The sequence below is a fragment of the Danaus plexippus genome, chromosome 30 (assembly GCF_018135715.1).
Source record: "Danaus plexippus chromosome 30, MEX_DaPlex, whole genome shotgun sequence".
Taxonomy (NCBI): domain Eukaryota; kingdom Metazoa; phylum Arthropoda; class Insecta; order Lepidoptera; family Nymphalidae; genus Danaus; species Danaus plexippus.
The window spans coordinates 1303267-1322702 of NC_083557.1; the positions used below are offsets into that span (position 1 = coordinate 1303267).

Below are 19436 nucleotides of genomic sequence, written 5' to 3' on the forward strand. Positions count from 1 at the left end.
GCTACATATTTAAATTCAAGTCTCTTACCTAATATTTAAGTATGGATAGAGAGAGATATATTCACAAAGAAAAAACCCGAAGAAATGCTATCAAAAGTTATATTACAGTGATTAATTTATTCTCAGAAACAAGATCAGAATTGACTTAAAAAAACAATTTTTAATACAACTTCACTATTAATTTATTAAATTTAAACAAAACTAAATACAACTATCTCGATCAAAATTTATCGGGAAATAAAATCTGGAAAATCTACTAACGATTAATCTATCACACCAACGCGCTTACGACTGAAAGTTTGATCTCATGGCAACTGCTTATATATGGTTCGCCCCTCTCCTACCCTCCGCCCCTCTCCTACCTCTCATGTCCCTATAATATATTGTGTTCCAGGTAACGGCACGTTGATTGGCGCTAGCGCCAACGTGGTGTGCGCCGGCGTCGCTGAACAGCACGGCTACCGGTTCACCTTCATACAGTTTCTTAGAATAGGTTTCCCCATCATGATAGGTAACCTCCTGGTGGCGTCTGGCTATCTCCTGCTCTGCCACTGTCTGTTCACCTGGCACTGAACCCTCAAAGGACCGTTCATCATGAAATTATTAAACAATTCAGTCAAAAAAAAAAACATTTTAACAAATATATTGTAAATTACGTGTCCGTTTTATGAGATGTAAAGTTTGTGGGCCATATGATTGTAATCATATGTAAATTCCAGTAAATTATCTAGTTAAAGTTATGGTAGCACAATTCGTTTAACACTATGGAAGATACTTAATATATAAGAGCATACATAAGTATTATTACATAAGCTATATATACATTGAATATATTTTAAACCATGACATATTTAGAATATTTTGTTTCGTAAACAATATATGGATATATATATATTAAAATAACACAATTTAGTCGTTTAATCATACAATAATATTCGTCTGAAAACATAACACACTTACACTGGGACACTCAAAGTTGTAACAGCCTATATAGAAATTATATCACAGTCAAAGTATTATCTTATACGTAAGGAAGAAACTGAGATAACAGGACAAGTATCCTTAAAAAATTATACTATTATATATATATATATATATATATAATAATATATATATATATATATATATATATATATATATATATATATAATAGGCAAATTGAATTTAATTCATATTTTGATAGTGCACGCACTTTTTAAATAAGATTTTAAACATCAAAAAAAATTAGTTTTTAATAAATTGTTTTTTATGGTTTAAATGAAAATTAGATCGCATTTCAGAATGTACGTCACTTGATATATTGAGTTTTGTCCATTCAAATGTTTTCCATATATATGTAATTATTATTAGAAATATATTATTTTTATTTTTTTTTAAACATCACCGTCTTCATTATCTGTGTTATCTAGTTTAGAATAGATTGGATGTAAGATAAAAAAAATGTATATTTACTTATTTATTGTTGATAAATTTTATTTTTGATGATACTTGGTTTTATTTTGTATGCGAGAAGATAACTTGCTTAATATCCTAGCTGGATTCGTAAGGATTCAATTTTGAAAATCCTTAATAGAGGAAAAATCGCACTTTTATTAGAAAAGAAGTTAAAAAATAATCGTACCATTGTTTTTAAATCGAAGCTATACGGAGCTTGTATTTAAATTAGACAATGAAAAACAGCAACCTCTGACACGTAATGACACGACAGCATAATTCCAGGGCAGCCGGAATGTTTCAGAGGTAGCAGATTCGATTCCTGGCCGTGTTCAGGAATTTTTTAAATCTACATTTTCTTTTTAAAATTGTATTGTAATACTCTTTAAGATATTTAAATAGAAAGCGAATATATACAGCGGGGCCGACGTTGCAGGGAGAGGAGCTTCAGTGCCTGGGACTTGCGACCCAGGTGTAGGTTTAAGGGCCCCTACCTAACGCGCGTTAAACGCTCACCTCCGCCGTCCAAGCTCCCCTCTCTACCTAGCCAAATTAGTAACGAACTTACTAGCGCTGCCTTGGAAAAACATTCCAAGAAAGAACTGGTGTTATTTTTGGACAGAAAAAAGTCTTTTAGTAGGTTGTAGAGAGATTTTGCTGTTATACCTCTCGCTCCTAATTTACAACGAACAAATTTACTGATTTACAAATCCGCGTAAAAATTTACAACTAACCTATTCTTAGTGAGTTCGTTGGTAAGCTCATAATACTTGTTGACCTTGATGGCGTGGTCTTTTGGGATGTTGGTTTCCCAAGGAACCGTAAGCTCTATCATCACAACGCGCTTTAAAATTCGCGAATACATGAATATGTCGGGTCTGGAGGCCGACGCACAAATATCCTTTGGGATTTTATATTGCTTCTCATACGTATCCATTATAGTATTTTATTCCAATAAGCCTATTATTACTATAAAAGTAGTTATTGTGTGACGGAGGGCAGACTAATAGATGAAGGACATATGTCTTACTGGAGTCCAGCCGTCTGCCATGACCCTTTCATGTAGTAATCTTGTGATGAGTAAGTCTTTAAAGTTCCTCCGAGGGTGAGTAAGCGAAGAGTGGAGATCAGAAAGCCCTGGTACAATCTAAGATCACATAAAGACAGTTATTACTCTCATTACAAAAATTAACCCACTTTTTAGAGATAATAATGAAAATTGAAGACATTACGACTTCTTGGCAAATCACTTGTGTATGTCTAATTCCCACAGAATATGAATAATTATATTGAAACATGCTCTTTAAATAATCTCCTTCCCTCTCCTCACCACTCCCCTCCTCTCCTCGATACATGACACAATTCTACATCTCGCCCTCCGCCAACTCATCCTTTTTAGTCAATACAGCTTCTGTTTATTTTTTAGTCATTACTCATTACAGATCCTCTTTAATTATGTCGCACTTTGTTATTTTGGTAAGTTTTTTACCCCAATTCGGGTACTTTATATTTTACAATCTTTCCTATTTTTAACCTCACAAAGTGAGGCTTCAAAAATATTGTTTAGACTCATTTGAGTGTTCCCCTCCACGGAAATCTTTAGTAAAAGGCGAAAGATTTATGCGTTTTGAAGGGAAACCAGAGTGATGTGCTAGAGTCACTCACAGCTAGTGATGTATCGGACAGAAATATTGTTACCGCGATGTAGGATCGACTCACAATTGGTGCAGCGACATCTAGTGAAATTTTCAGGAATTGTATGAGAATATAAGTCGGAACATTATTCTTCAACCCTCAATTGGTCTGAGGTTAAATATCTTATAACTATCGACACTATCGACATTTCTGTGATCATAAAATTGCACTGATCTCTTGTAAAAATTTTTCACCGACAAATTACATACTAGACGTCTCACGTTTTTATGATAATACAAAAATAACTGTTAACGATCCGTGTGTATTTTAGTGCAAACTTAGGGTAAGAATATTTGTTAAAGAAGATAAATAATTAATAATAGGAAATTAAAATTACCTGAATGACAGTGGCCGTGTACTTTAGACTGATGAGTGAGTCAGTGGGACTTTGGAATCGGTTGCAATCCAGAGTAAACCTTGAGAATTGGTATAAATAATGAGATAACTATTAGTTTGCCATAAATAAAAATATAAAAAAGTTTATTGCAATAGAAAAATTATATTTTTATTTCTTTTGACTATTTCTATCCCAAGGATTTTGACAGAAATGGGCTTTTGTGCAATATATTGTGTTTTTCCTCGTTTCGCCAAAGTTTTGGAATTAAAATCTTATATAATATTTTAGTTTTGGTTATATAGAAATTTAATATTCATTGATGACCTTGAATTCACATTTAAAAAAATCTTCATCGGCTTATGATCCTGCGTAAAATGTTAATAAGTACCTATAAATTTGAAAGGGTGGAAAGGAGTGAAAAGCTAAAGGCCATGTTCTCTCCAATCAAGGAACGCGGAGAGCGTCTGGTCATGATGCAGTCGCTGGCTGGGCTCGCAGCGATACTGTCGAGGTTCTCCGTCCAGCCTGCGCCGGGAGCGCCTCGAAAACCAACCATCGATACTCGCTCCAACATTGTCCAAGTAATACGAGGAGGTTTACCGCTCATTTTCACAGAGAGACGACCAGACTGACCCGTAGTACGAACACGTACATGATAAGTGTGTCCAGAACTTATTTATGCAGCATTATGAGTTAACAATGAGTGATAATTTAAGTGTAGTGAGGTAAACTTGTAACTATTACGAGTATATATTAACAGGGTTGGCACAATATTATATTTGTTAGTGAACGGAAATATATTATAAATTACATGAACACTGATTATACTAATTTTCAATGTTTGTTAAACTATATTTTTTTTATGCTGTGTATAAATATTTCCTAGTTACAAAATATATATATCGGATTTTACTATAAATTCATTATTTTAAAGACAGGACGCCAGCCTCGCTGACGTCTCTAATGTTACTTGTTTCAGTTAGTTCCAGATATTTTAAAATGAAACTTCAATTCTTCTAAATGTTCTTGTATTTCTCGAAGGTTCTTTATGCTCCGCACTCGCTGAACTCTGCAGTCCCCTGTCGTGCGTCCAGACGTCATATTTAAACCAGAATTCAAACATAGTTCTATTCTCTTTGATTTCGTTTTACTTTTAACAATAGTAACGACGACCAATAAGGTGTTATAATAATTGGTGCCAGTTATTTTCATGTTGCATCCGTCGTTGAAGCTGCTTGCGCCGATATATATAATCCTACACATCCATAGATCGGTTCAGAACCTTCTTGGTCGTAGTACATAGCCCGGTTCACAGAGGTCTGCTGTGTTTCACGAATCACTTTTATAATTAAGATGCAATCTTAAAACCAAATTTGTATATAAACTACAGTTAACAGCATTATCTTTTGGAATCGTTCTTGTTAAATTCTCTTGTCCTCGGTTAAATCACTCAGTAATAAACCTTCCTTTGAGTGACAACATGTATACATGTTTACATAAACACGAAACAGATTTCAGTCATTGTATTGTTCTTATCATATTTGTACTGAATAGTTTAATGACATGTTAAATATTGTAGGACATTTTACGTTTTAATTAAGTACAGATAATGTAACTTTGGGATGGTTAGTTATATTATTGTTTGTCCAACAAAGTAATGAACGGACCAAATGAGAATAACAAATGTAACTTTGTCGCACGCGTCATCTGATACACTAGAACCGGTTGCAAGTTACTCTCAGATAAATATAATAAGCATTTATAAAGACATTAATAAACAATATACTAACAACTACTTTAATTTTTCAATAATTTTTGCTAAATACAAACTACTAGAAGGCGCAAAACGCTCGACACCCGACAATTACATGTAATTCATTACTTCAAGCTCAAAAGAAGAATAGAGATGTAATTTTTATTAATATTATATCCCAGAATAGAGACCCATAATGTCCCTCCATCATCACGAAAACGAGGGTACAGAAACATTATACAGGAGATGTGATCGCAGGTCTGGCCTCAGTTAAACATGCTCCTTACTAGTTGAACCTCAACTGACAATATGTCCCAAAAGTGCTGTTCTTAGTACGAGGTTGAGTCAACAATACAAACGAAGAGATGCAAGTTTGTTTATTAATAACCAAAATATATTAGTATCAACACAGCTTATGATATATGAATGACGAGTGGAGACGCGTGGGATGTAGTTTGATTACACGAACCTTCACAACGATCACTTCAATATAATATTATCAATAGTTTTTGTATATTTAATAGTCCATTAACTATTTCTTTAATGCAAATCCTATTTTTCGAACCATCTCTATTCGTCTCTAAGTATTATGAAACAGTTAATGTTCTTGGTTTACCGTCATTAATGTTTTTTTATCATTTTTCTTTGCAAACGAATCTTGTTGCTTCTTTTTCATGCGATCCTAACTTAAGTGTTTGCGTTGCAACTTGTATTCTCGTTGATTTGACCTGAGAGATCCCAGCTACTCACAGTTGGATGGAATAGCTTGTGACTGAATGTCAGGGAAGAGGTAGCCATGGAACTCACACCCATGGATGTGGATCACCCACCATCCACCCGTCAGAAGACGCCTCACAGCTCCGATGTAAGCAAAGAAATCAAATTAAAGTTTTTATTTTCAAAATATCAATATTTTACAAAATAATCTATAAAAGGTTCATTACTTCCCCAAATTCATCAGATTCATTTCTTGAAGATTAGAAACAGCATACGTGTTATGTACTCATTAACTTGCTATCTACTACTGTGTTAAGGACCTATATGTCAAACCTCACTTGGCCTTATAACTCCCATTTTCCTGCTTTACCTGCTCAGAACAAGTTAAGTCCTCATGGGAAGTAATTAGTGAATACAAAAAGCTCTAAAGATAAGGAAAAATATAATATAAAATACTTTATATTTTTTTAAGCAATTAATTTTTTTGTAACGTGTAGTTAATATGTTGCCAAACCATCAGCGACATCTACCGTCCGTGTCCCGTACCATATGTTATGATGTGTTCGTGCAAATTACACGGAATGAAGGGATAAATGAGACCCTGTATGGTTATCTAATGTCTGAGCTATACTATTGGAACGTTACATCAAAATCCGTTCAATATATTTTACTTGATAGAACAAATAACATACAAAAGTACATACGTACAAACTTTCGCATATGTGAAAATAGTAAGATCAAGAAATTTAGTTTATGTGTGTATAGAGGAGTTGTCGATGGTACCACAGATGGCTTTGTTTAATGGGATGTAGCTCCTGTGTTTCAAAAAGGAGTATTGTAAGATATAGCTACAATAATAATAGATTATAACTATACGTATATAGTGCACTTTGGAGGCCAAGAAAAAAGGCTTAATAGTTTTGTTGCACCCCGTAAATGTAATAAAGTTGTGACTACTAATATTCTTTATTGCAAAAAAACACTTTCGGTGTTGCTTTAATAATAACGTTTAGAATTTAAGAGTATTAATTTAAAGAGAATAATAATAAAAGAAGGATTGAAGGAAAATTTAATTATTAATGAGAAGAGGTGAGTCGTAGTAGTTCTGTCTTGGTTATTGTTTGTCGCATGTTTTACTGTGCGTTTCACTAGATGTCGCTGTACCAATTGTGAGTCGATCCTACATCGCGGTAACAATATTTCTGTCCGATACATCACTAGCTGTGAGTAACTCTAGTACATCACTCTGGTTTCCCTTCAAAACGTATAAATCTTTCGCCTTTTACTAAAGATTTCCGTGGAGGGGAACACTCAAATGAGTCTAAACATTATTTTTGAAGCCTCACTTTGTGAGGTTAATTAAACGAATAAATGTATACTAGAAGTGTTATATAACGCCCAATAGTTCGACCATCGTTAAGTGACCTCTGAACTAAACTGATCAGAATATCGATAGTCCCTACGATATTATCGTCATATGGTAATACTATCGATAGTCTCGATGACACTTTTTTGAACAACACTGATCGAACAACAGAAAAGTATTTTCAGTGAGGGCCACGAATTTTTTTAAAGTTTTTAATAATAGACTTGTTTAGTTATGGATTTATATGTACAAGTAAGAATATATATGTACTCACCTATTTCATCCATAATAAAAACAGTCCACCAGCAACTTTATCGACAACTTTAACAAGCAATATGAAAAACGAGTATGCTCTCGATTATTTCTTCTGTACATCACTTTGAATATACTTGCAATACTATCGAATAATTCCTGACAATCGATAGTTCAGAAAACCGATACTTTTTGGATTTAAATAGCCAATTTTACAATACTATCGATACTAACGACAGTGTCGTAGGTATAACTATCGATTGTATTACCACTTTCAATAGTATTGTTTAAGAAGTGTCATCGAGACTATCGATAATATCGATATTACCATGTGACGATACTATCGATAGATTATAGTAACTATCGGCTTTGTATTAACTATCGATATAAAACTAGTTTGTATCGTCTTCCATGTACCGGGCGCGGGTAATTTGCGGGCCTTTTGCCCAAAATTAACAATAATATAATTTAAAAGATTGAGTTTCACAGACGCCAGAGGTACGAAAGTTACTTATATATTGAGTTAGATAGAGCCCCTATACTTACTGTTGAAGCTCCTCTCCCTGCATCACGGACCCGGGCACCCGCACGCTGAATCCATGGAACGTTGAGAGGTTTCGTCTCGCCTGTGTAATAAGATAATTAATACTTACAACCTGTCTCTAAGAACACACGACTGAGCCGATGTTAGCATACACATGCCATACCATTACTTGTGTTGTATCATTATAATTCTGGTTCACGAGGCCAGGAGGTCGTTTCGTTGAGTCAGCAACGACACTCGTCGTATAATATTTTATGCATACAACTGAGTTGCCCCGGCGATGTTCGTGTAATTTCTAACACGTTCCTCGTACGTTACTACATGGAAAACATTAAAATAATTGCAATTACTAATAGTTGTCATGGAATTGATGACTTTTTTCGAAAAAAAAAACCACTAAAAGGTAGAGAATAAATAATAGTTACAAAAAACTAATATACACGCTTTTAAAAAACATACGATTAGAAAAAAAATAATAATTGTTGAATAATTCCAATTAAAGATAGAGTGACAAATGTTAGGCACGTGTGCACAGTGAGAGACTATGCGTGTCGGTGTGTTTCAGCCTAATGTGTAACGAACTGCTCACACTCGCCACACACGACTTTATCAATGGCATAGTAACATCAAGAGCTCTACATACTTAAATATCTTCATTACTTTTATTTTCTCATTTAAGTATAAAACAACAAAATAGTTTTATGACACCAATGGAAAACTGCCGTCACTCTGGGCTGGTGGTGCCAATTGTGGTGGTAGAGCTTAACTGTGGTCAGTTATTACAGCTCGAATATGAGCTGGCTCGACCGGGGAAGTACCACCCTCTCATCGAAGATCGGCGTGAAGTAATCTTTAAAGGCTGCGTTTCGTCCGATGAGTAAGAGAGACGGTATCCTTTCCCTTTTCCCAACCTTTCCTGCCATTTTCTTACTCCCACCCCACCCTCTTCCTAAACAACCAAGGTCGGCAACGCAACGCAACATCCTAATGTTGCGGATGTCCATGGGCGACGGTGACTACTGCCCATCATGTAGGCCGTCTGCTCGTTTGTCACTTTTCAAAAAAAACAGTCACCTGACTGCCTAACACTTAGTGAAGGAGTGCAAATTAATATTATATCCAATTCAGTCAGCTTAGATCACAAGCGAAAAGTAGCCAACCTCTCAGTATTGGACACTGGACTGGATACACTCTGGAGAATGGTTGCAGGAATTGCATGCTTTAATTCTTGGATCCCCTTTTCTATCACCGGATGAATCCCCATCTTGACGTTGCAGATCCGTGTCACATCTGGATAAAGAGATACGCCTCAGCCTTCCTCAGGCACACAGCAAATGGTTGCAAGAGTTTGTCAGCGTCTGTGTTCTTCGAGTAATCTTCAAGAAAAGGGTGAATAGGCTGCTACCGAGGCTTGTTAGTACGTTCATAACCTACGACTTCATATCCACCAATCCACGGGTGGAAGGATAGTAAAGCGTTATCATATTTTTAATTCATACACTTTAATTTATCATATATATTTATGTATGTATGTTTCTTTCCATTTTCCTCAAAGCATCTAGAGGCCACAACTTCCTATACACATACACATTTACTTGTCCCCCCCCCCTTTAACGTCATCATTGCAAATATCCTATACGTCCTATCACTGCTCATGTTTGCAGTGCAATTTAAAATAATAAAGCAACGTTGATATTTACTATTTATTCTGAATAAATTTGTTTGGTTGAATAACTTCAGTCTTTTAACGTCCACAAACACTATGTTATAAAATTTTACAAATTATTCTTTAGGTATATATATATATATATATATATATATATATAAATGAGTGTGTGTGTGTGTTTTTGAGTGTTTTTTTTTTCGATATAAGTCGTAGCGATTGAAGGTACAGATAAAACCTTTAAACAAAAATAATAAACCATTAGTGGTTATGAGTTTGGTGCTGTTCATATAATTTTAAAGATTATAATTAGGTTTTTACTTTGAAGAAATACATATTGCGTTAGAAAAACAAAAAAATCACATCTTTTATACAAGAGAATTGAAATAATTTACAGCACTTTACAACTAGTCTTTCATGTTTACAGAAAAACTTATAAAGATAATACTATTACATACAATTCTCTAGAAATTCTCAGTTGTGAAAAGGCTATACAATCAAGATGGTACAATCTATCAAGATCTGTTTATAATAAAAGCAAAATGCTCATGCCTGTGTGTTTGTGTATCTTTGTGCCTTATTTTATTGACAATCCTTTTCTTTAGCTTTAGTCGTCAAAAGAACCCTGAATTTAAAGTAATTCTCCAGAAAACCTTGGTTGATGTGGAAGTACAAGTGGAATCTTAATGGAAAACGTGAAATCTTGTGCGGTTTGGGGCAATCTCTAAGATTTAGCCTAGTCCATAGAGCAAAAAGATGTCAATTTCCAAAAAAGAATCACTGTCATCCCTCAATAGTTATATTTGATTGGCCTCTTATCGCCTGTATAGCACGTATGATTTTTTGGATATCTCAGTATATCAGAAATACATAAACTCTGATGAATAGTATTCTCTTGACAGCAACCAATTTGTTCGCTATTGATTAAGCCAAAAACTTTGTCGATTGCCACAAATATAAACAAAATTGATATAGGTTTGTCCTTTATGTGGCCTATGTAAAAGGAAGCGTTTTAGTTCGACAGATTTTTATTTTTATCAATAGCTCCATTGTCCATAGAGATAAATTTTCTTAGTATAGTTTATAGGAATCAAGTATCAAGTTGATAAAAACATATCTAGCATTTTTTTTCACGAATCGGTTATACTATTTACTGCACACTTGTTTAATATTCTTAAGTATTTTATACGTGGAATACAATGGAAAAAATATTCAGATTTAGCTTATCTCGAATTGTACTATTAAGAACATACTAAGAAATGTAAAATTAAAGATAATTTTGGACCTATGGAATACGTGACTTTCTTACGCTATAAATATAAAATCATAATTTTCGCATCGCCGCAGTTTCTTCTTGTGTAATATAGATATATTTTAAATTTCATTATTCGTCCATCATTGCAGAAAATTTTCGCAGACGATACAGTCTTTGGTGAGTGGTTTGTTGTTATTTATACGTATTTGCAAAGCATGCTCTTTTCTTATTAAAGATATCCTGATATTACGAATCTAAACCATGACTTAAGCTGCTTCTTGCAAAATGGCTATGGGATATCGCCATTATTGCTGATTACATTTTGGGCACACAGAAAATTATTTATTTGGAGATCTTGGAGATAATATGATATCAAACTATTGTATAATTTTAATAATGGACGAACAGTCCTAGGTCGCGGACTTTAACTCCTTTCTGTACCACACAATGCATGTAAACTAAAGAAAAAAATACCGCACATTGCATGTGAACTAAATAGGGGTAGTAATAACAACCCACAAAAACATGAGGCCTTTTATAGCTGCAATTTATTTAAACGATCAAAGCACCTTGGAAGCCCAAACCTTGGAAGCCCAAACCTTGGAAGCCCAAACCTTGGAAGCCCAAACCACATCACGTTCCCATTCATTTTGACATATTCTATATCACAATCGTTCGAGTCTGTTTGTGATCTAACTTAGGTACGTTTTTACCTGCAGACGTCTGTTTAATGGTAGCTATTTACCAGCAGTACTCATTCAACTTATTAGAAAGTTTTATTTTAGAATTTCCATCATAACGATGAAATGGTTTGATAAAAAAAAGAGTTATAATTCCTTGTTATATATAATTGCACAGATTCATTAATTTGGCAAAATTAACAAGAATAATTTGTCTATAATTAAAATATCTAAAAAAAAATATTTTTACAAAAATAACAGTCACATATTGATGTCAAATCACTGCTTATTTTGCTTATCGCTAGATATTATAATATATGTTTTGTTCTACATATATTTTGTCGTACAAAGAAATAATGTTTATTGATTAAATCACTTTTATTTCTTGTTTCGTTTGTACAAGGTTAATTATGCAATATAATGTGAAGTCATTATCTTTGTTACTAAGACTATAACAAATAAATAACCGACCAGAAACAACATTTGAATTTATTTTTTTTGTTTAATTCTTGTAACAGTTAACAAGTTTTTAATTCAGTGACCTACGAATTAAAACGAGTCACACCACGTTTTCGAACTTGAAAATTGGACAATTGAGGAGCTAAAGTACTTAATATTTTTGATTTAATTTCAATATTACATTGTTTTTCTTTCTTTTTTCATTTAATAATTAGTGGAGGATGATAACGGAATTTTAATTTTCATTCTCTTAATGTGGAATAAAAAATATAATAAAGGCTGTTCCAGGTAAAAGCAAAATGGTGGACGTGGTAAAATATTATGCGGACAAGTCCATCTTAATTACCGGAGCCACAGGTTTTATGGGGAAAGTATTGATGGAGAAGCTTCTCCGTTCGTGTCCAGACATAAAGACCATGTATATCCTGGTGAGGAAGAAGAAAGACCAGACAGCAGAGCAGAGGCTTCATAACATTGTGAACTGCAAGGTGAGAACTTATAAATATTTCTTTTATTTTTGATTTATAATTTTTTAATTTGAGTTGCTAATATGTATGATGCTTATTTTACTTAACTTGCAATAGTTTAAATGGGACCAAACCATTTATAAGGTGATACAATTAAATCTACGAAAAGCACCTTCACACTTTTTTCTAACTTCGCTCGAAAGAAAGGCCTCGTTGCACCTTACATGAAGCTGCTTCACCGCTTCATTATCAAAACCTTTTTTGCGCATGGGCTCAGTATTCCAGCCCTAAAATTTAAATAAGTGGTCAGATCTAAATTTTTTTTGTAAAAACCACCACAAATAACTGGGCTATCGAACAAAAAAATAGCTAGTATCGATCGGACATTCAGTTGCTGAGGTTGCCGATATGAATGACCTGAGTTCCACTCTCTTCGTTTAATTAATATCAACAATAAAATAATTTGAAAATAAACAATGGATTTGATGCTTCAGTTATTTGAGAAGCTGTTGGAGATGAATCCTAAAGTCATGGATAAAATCAAAGTCATCAATGGGGACATAATGGAAGAAGGTCTGGGCCTCTCTCCCCAGCATTTGGAGGAGTTGAGAAACGAATGTCAAATAGTCTTCAACAATGCCGCTTCGGTCAGGTAGGCCATCAATAACAGTTTTGCCAAACGATTCATATTCACCAAGTATTAATTGATACAGATTGTATCAACAAATAAGGTATTTAAATGGAGCTCTGTTAATAAAACTTAAACTATCTTTCCAAATGCTTTTTTAATTCCAAAATTTTAACTAATTAGAATAACCAAATAGCAGCCAACTAGGTTTCGGAGTTATGCGTGTGTGTAAACAGATATATCCTTTTGCGTCAATAATATCTAAATATTTTGTGCTGTATGGAGTTTTAAATCGCGTCTAAATATACTCAAAATGTATAAAATAATAACAGGTGAAATATATTAATTTTTCGTGTATTTACCTTAGTTTCAATCTGTCCTTAAAAGAAGCTGTGAAGACGAATGTTATGGGGACCCAAAAGGTGTTAGCATTAGCAGACACTATGAAAAAATTGGAGGTAAGCAAATGCATATATATAAATATATATATATACTTTAATACATATTATAAAACAAAGTCTATCAGTTCGCGATAAGCGGAAAAACCACTGCACCGATTATCAAACAGCTATCACCACTCGATAGCGTGATTTACGAGGAAGGTTTTAGAATATAATTTATTAAGTTTTTGTATTTACTTGAGTGTACGTCAACGATAATTTTTGAAGATATCGGGAAAACATGAGCCGTCTGAGCGCTTATAATAAAAACGCTGCTTAAAGTCTTTGAGATATAACAAAATAATATGTGGTGGAATTGTGTATCTTATAAAGGTCTACAGAAAAGTCCGCGGTGGCTTATGTCTATACCTTAAGGTTAACATACTATATCCAATTTACAACTTTTAAAAATTGGCATTCCTAAAGCGTTTGTTGGAAAGCTATTTAGATAAATACGATATTAAGTCTTATCAAAATAAATTACTTCGTGTCTAAGCCTACATCAGTATCTGTAAATTACTTTTTAAATCATTTAAATCGGGCGTACCATTTGAAAGTTATCATAATATAAGTTTAATAATTCTCAAAATTAAATAGGCTATTTTATATTTTTTTGTAAAGAGCCCATGCGAAGCCGGGGCTGGTACCTAGTATATGTATATATGTAGGTAAATAAATGTATATATACATATATATCGAAGTACTTAAAATATTAAAATAAGACTTAGTTTATGTATATGACGGCGCATTTGCAATTTTAGAGACTAAATTGATTATTTTTACAATAGATTGAGGGTAGTTTTAGCATTTTAGCGAAGCGAATGTCACTGACGGAGGCCTTCAAATGAAGGTCCGCTTGACGTAACTCGGGGAACTGTCGGTATCGTGCTGGAATCGGCTAATTGATCCGGTTGTAATTGAACCTTGGTTATTGAGTTTAGAGTTTAGTGTGTGTTAATTAATTATTTGAATTATAACGTCGATTACCTATATGCTTCCTCTCCACTACTCGCGGAGTTCCTCGGCGAAGTATTCGAGATACCTTGGCAACAGTCCAAAATGCGACACTGCACACTTGTTCAACATTGCGATGAGCTCATTCGCTATAAGGCGCCGACAGTGTGTGCAACTGTCTTGCAACCTAGAGTCCTTTGACTCGGTACCAAAAACCGACAACAAATGGAAGTCACCTGAGGCGAAGTAAAGTTTGACGAGGTAAGCCGAAGTGCATCTCAACACTATCCTATTCGTCTAACTTCGTTCAACTGCGCGAGTAGTATAGAGGAGGCATTACGTCAAGTGATAATCATTTTCTCTTCGCCCGTTAACCTACGCCACTATGGAACAAGGAAATAATACTGATAGGGCCCAAGTTCCTATATATATTATAAAATAAATTTATATTTTCATCTGGCGTCAATTGCTTTTAACATTAAGAAAATTTTTACCCTATATTTTTTTTTGTCTTTAGTTTATTTTGTGATAGTACTATAAACAACATTTTTATTACGGTTAAATGTAATACTACTTCTCCGATACAAAGATACTTCCTTAAATCTGATGTACTAAAAAAATCACTAATGAATACTATTATGAAATAAGTATACGTATATTACAATATAAGTATCTCCTTTCAGGCTTTTGTCCATGTGTCCACGTCGTTTTGTCACGATCATCTTAAAGTTGTCGAAGAGAAGGTGTACCCAGCTCCACATTCACCAAAAAATGTTATCGACATTATCAGCTGGATGGACGATGAAACTCTCGCGACTCTTGAGAAGAAGTAAGCCCTTTGATTAGTGAAGGACTTGAATATAGTATTACTTACCCCACATCTCTTTTCACCAATACTTTGAATTAAGTTGTCTCCTATTTGTCACAGTAATGGATATAAGTGACCTGCGTAAAATTAATTTTTATTTATCAATATTTTATTGTCATCGCACCATATTTTTGAAGATTTTTTTATTTTTTTTTAGACTAGTGTCACCGTTCCCAAACACTTACGGCTACACTAAGTGTTTAACAGAGCAACTGATTTCAGATCATGGTGCGACATACCCTATCGCTATCGCAAGACCCTCTATAGGTACCTAAAATATGATAAATTATATTCATTAACTAACAGGAAAAATGCTTAGTGGTGTCTTATTCTTTTATAGTCCTGTATAAAGAGTATTTTTTTTTCTATAGTGATACCAGCTTTTAAGGATCCTATGCCCGGCTGGGTGGACAATGTCAATGGACCAAACGGAATCATGTACGCTGCTTCTAGAGGTAACTATTTTATTAACTTTCTTAACGGACAGCAAATAGCATTTTTTGTAATTAATAAGAAAATTACGTAGCGCTGGTCTCGATTCATTTTTTATACCACGTGGTGACAAACAAGCGTATTGTTCACGAGATGTCAAACGGTTACTGTATCCTAAAGCAACGACAAGGGTACCAGCTGTTCTAAAACCTATCGAAGAAGTGAAGAAGTGACACTTCGTAATGTTGGAATAAAATCAGGAAGCAGTAGAAATTGATTTTTAAATAATTTTTAGTATTTATTCAAGATAAATTTTATTATTATTAGTTACGAGTCACGATTGATTGCCCACATGCGTTCGGACGCCACGCATTCCCTCTCGCTCTGTCTGTTTCATACCCCCTCCCAGGAGCCACGAAAGTTTAACCCAACCTTTTTGGAAATTGCATAAGAAGTTTCACTTCAATAATATATATCACTAAGAAGCCTTCCTTTCAGGTAAAGGCTTCTTCTCGAGTTATCCATTACCATCGCAATCCGCAAGGTATATTTGTCCAGTGTGTCCCAGCGTGTCCTAGTCACGGTTTTTTCGTCTTTCATTGTAAATTTATATAATTAAGTAAGGAATATAAGCCATGATTAATTTAATAAATTAATTTCTTTAATTCAGGGGTATTGCATACTATTTACTGCAAGCAAACAACGAAAACGGACGGCATACCAGTAGACATGGCCATCAACGGGCTGATTATTCTTGGATGTCTGACCGCAACTGAAAAGTGAGTTTCCTAAATGATGTATGGTTTTAAAAATCTTAAGAGAAATATGATTATTAGGATATAGAAGGCTCAGCAAAGGCCTCTTCTGATATGGAGAAGGTTAGAGCATTATTCACCACGCCTGCTCAAGGCGGGTTGGCGATTTCTAACTTACAATTATAAGACCAGGTTTCCTCACGATTTCCTCCCGTCCGTCAGTGGTGTCTGAATACTCTTAGAAATGACATATGACTCGGAAAAATCACATTGGTACTTGCCAGGTTTCGAACCCGCGCCCACATGCATGCGAGGCGGGCCATCAACCTCTAGGCCACCACGACCAATTTTAGTTTATTTTGAATGTGATCTGCAAGTATGATAAATGTCGAAAAGGAAATTTTTGACCGTATCATTATAAAATATAACAATCCATATACTTTACAAACTAAGAGTTAGTTTTGAAGAGAAGCTACAAACAATTTTGTAGTCAACTTATGTGTTATAACAAACAATATATATATGTTTGTATTATTCATTAATATAACAGAGTTTCAGTCAAAAATTATAATTTTTCGAATACAAAAAACATCAGAAGTTTTGTATAAAATCACTAAGACAACTTTTTTGTGTTAACATTGTTGTGACAAAAGAAAATAGAGAAAAAAAATCATAATTTTGGCACCTTAAAGTCTATCGAAGAAGATTCATCCCAACTTTAATATTGCAAGGAGGTGCCTATTAACGTTTTTTATTCAGTACAATTGATAATAATAGAATTTATTTATCTTTAAGACTATTTTATAATGAAAATATTTCAGGCCAAAAGATATCCGGGTTTGTAATGTGACTCAGTCTGGTGTGAACGCTATCACCTGGTACGAGGGTTCATTATTCTGTGAGTATATTTAAAATCACTGTATATCTAAATCAAAGTATATATTTATATAAACTATTGTGTTTAATTATTCTGAATTATAAATAGTTCAGTCATTATCATTATTTATTCGTAGGGTCAGAATATTTGTTGAAATATCCATTGACGAAGTGCCTCTGGTATCCCGTTGTCAAAGCGAAGCATTACGAATGGGAGCAAAAAATTGATTCATTCTTCGAACACACACTGCCGGCTTATGTTATAGATTTTATGCTAAAATTGTTCCGACAAAAGACATTGTGAGTTCAAATTTGTCGTCTGACGAAAGAAATTATGTTAATAGTTTAGAAATACGATTAAATATCACTTACGGTGTGAGAAATCTCATTTGCTTGTTCCATTAAACACGTTACGCCTTGAATCAGCATTCTTTATTATTCTATATGTAATAGGTAAATTATTTAATTACTTATTACGCAGTCGATTTTTGAGTTTTGCTTACAATTGTTTAGTTCTCATTATCAAAACATACATATGCTATTGTTATGCTAAAGAATCGCATATATATCTATATATCTTGCTTCTATAATGTTAAATAAATTCAAAATTTATTTTTTATTATAAGTGACATCTATGTTACTAAGGTTGTACTAAATTTGAGGACGCTCAAGTCGCAAAATTTACATGCAATATCTGAATTTCCTCGATGACATTGCTGTTTTTTTCCCCTTTTTTCGTTTCACAGCATGGTCTCAGTCAACAAACGTGTCATAAACGGATTAAATCTCCTTCAACACTACTGCAACAGAAACTGGGACTTCAGAAACGAGTACTTTAAATCGTTCAAAAATTTAATTACCAAAAAGGACAACGAAATTTTCTTCACCTCCATGGAGGTGAGACATAAATTTACACATAATAGCATCAACAATTCACAGACTTACGAAATATCAAACGAAAAATTCTGTCTTTAATTGACTTAGTATCGGCTGTTTGAGTATTTCAACTTGTACCAATGACAGCTTGTTGAAATTATTTCAGGTTATAAACCCGAGGGCATACATGGAGGCATACGTTCAAGGTTTAAGGCAGTATTACTGTCAAGAGGATCCCTCAACTTTGCCCAAAGCTAGAAAATTACTCAACCGGTAAGAATTTTTTTGGTACATCCTTGGTTTATAACTGATATAATTTAAATGTTATTATGAATGACATTTTTCTTTAAATTTTCAACATTTTTCATTCCTCCAAAACGTCTCTCGAATAATATTATAATATTTTTTTTTATTGATAATATTTTATGAATGATTTTAATTAAAAATAACATAATATAAAGTTTTAAATAATTTTAACTTCGATTAAAATTATGAAATATTAAGAATTAAGACACCCTCGCTGTCATTACATTACCGAACAGAATCTTATATTCATTCATTTAAATATAAAAATAATTGTAACTTAATGTAAAGCATATTATGCATAGTATTTTTATTACGATAAAATCATTTAAGAAGGTTTCAGCGTGTTCAAATTAAACTTGGTAAATAGAAAAAAAAAACAAGTAACAATGTATAAGTGATTATGTCGTTAATAAGATGTTTGAGCAATAATGGCACTAACACGTGCTTAGATATATATATATATATATATATATATATATATATATATATATATATATATATATATATATATATATATATATGTATGTCTGTTTTTTTACAGTTTGTACGCCCTACACTTATTAATGATGGGAACAATGTATTCTCTTTCGATGTACTTAATATATAGACTATATAACAAATTCAGAAAATGTCAAATTTCTACTAAATAAATATTATTTACCGATGACAGTTTTTTATT

At 33.5% G+C, this 19436-nt stretch overlaps 2 protein-coding genes, 2 long non-coding RNA genes and 2 other non-coding genes across 14 annotated transcripts in view; 3 read left to right on the plus strand and 3 right to left on the minus strand.

The window, feature by feature from the left end:
- LOC116776572 (P protein-like) overlaps window positions 1–893 on the plus strand; it is a 26838-nt gene extending 25945 nt beyond the window's left edge. For all 8 annotated transcript variants that reach the window (XM_061525523.1, XM_061525524.1, XM_061525525.1 and 5 more), the window contains exon 19: window positions 395–893. In XM_061525523.1, coding sequence (XP_061381507.1) covers window positions 395–573 — 179 coding nt within the window. In that variant the 3' untranslated portion in view covers window positions 574–893. The remainder of the gene's footprint in view (window positions 1–394) is intronic.
- Window positions 1–3545, minus strand: part of LOC116776574 (uncharacterized) — a 4138-nt gene extending 593 nt beyond the window's left edge. The window contains exon 1 of one of the 2 annotated variants that reach the window (XR_009753305.1): window positions 3467–3545. This is a non-coding gene — a long non-coding RNA (uncharacterized LOC116776574). Of the gene's footprint in view, window positions 1–261; window positions 399–3466 lie in introns of those variants that run through there. The other variant, XR_009753304.1, reaches the window with a different exon arrangement.
- Window positions 2967–3081, minus strand: LOC116776721 (U5 spliceosomal RNA). The gene has a single exon (XR_004353960.2). It is a non-coding gene; the product is annotated as a U5 spliceosomal RNA (small nuclear RNA).
- Window positions 3546–5581: 2036 nt separating the features above from the next.
- Window positions 5582–6555, minus strand: LOC133319813 (uncharacterized). Its single transcript, XR_009753303.1, has 2 exons — window positions 6164–6555; window positions 5582–6077 (listed from the first exon to the last, which is right to left on the minus strand). It is a non-coding gene; the product is annotated as an uncharacterized LOC133319813 (long non-coding RNA).
- A 622-nt stretch (window positions 6556–7177) lies between these two features.
- On the plus strand, window positions 7178–7292 carry LOC116776719 (U5 spliceosomal RNA). Its single transcript, XR_004353958.2, has one exon. It is a non-coding gene; the product is annotated as a U5 spliceosomal RNA (small nuclear RNA).
- Window positions 7293–12095: 4803 nt separating this feature from the next.
- LOC116776692 (putative fatty acyl-CoA reductase CG5065) lies at window positions 12096–19421 on the plus strand. Its single transcript, XM_061525652.1, has 13 exons — window positions 12096–12302; window positions 12444–12643; window positions 13117–13274; window positions 13618–13708; window positions 15328–15473; window positions 15670–15779; window positions 15884–15967; window positions 16615–16723; window positions 17521–17597; window positions 17713–17875; window positions 18322–18472; window positions 18618–18724; window positions 19299–19421. The coding sequence occupies exons 2-13, from the start codon at window positions 12455–12457 to the stop codon at window positions 19405–19407; spliced, it is 1494 nt and encodes a 497-aa protein (XP_061381636.1). The 5' UTR covers window positions 12096–12302; window positions 12444–12454; the 3' UTR covers window positions 19408–19421.
- Window positions 19422–19436: the final 15 nt, after the last annotated feature.

Excerpts from the sequence above, each read along its gene's own strand:
- LOC116776692 (XM_061525652.1), top strand. The coding sequence starts at position 12,455 with ATGGTGGACGTGGTAAAATATTATGCGGACAAGTCCATCTTAATTACC. Across the intron at positions 17,876-18,321 it reads TTGTTCCGACAAAAGACATT|CATGGTCTCAGTCAACAAAC; the intron begins GTGAGTTCAAAT and ends TTCGTTTCACAG. Across the intron at positions 18,725-19,298 it reads GCTAGAAAATTACTCAACCG|TTTGTACGCCCTACACTTAT; the intron begins GTAAGAATTTTT and ends GTTTTTTTACAG.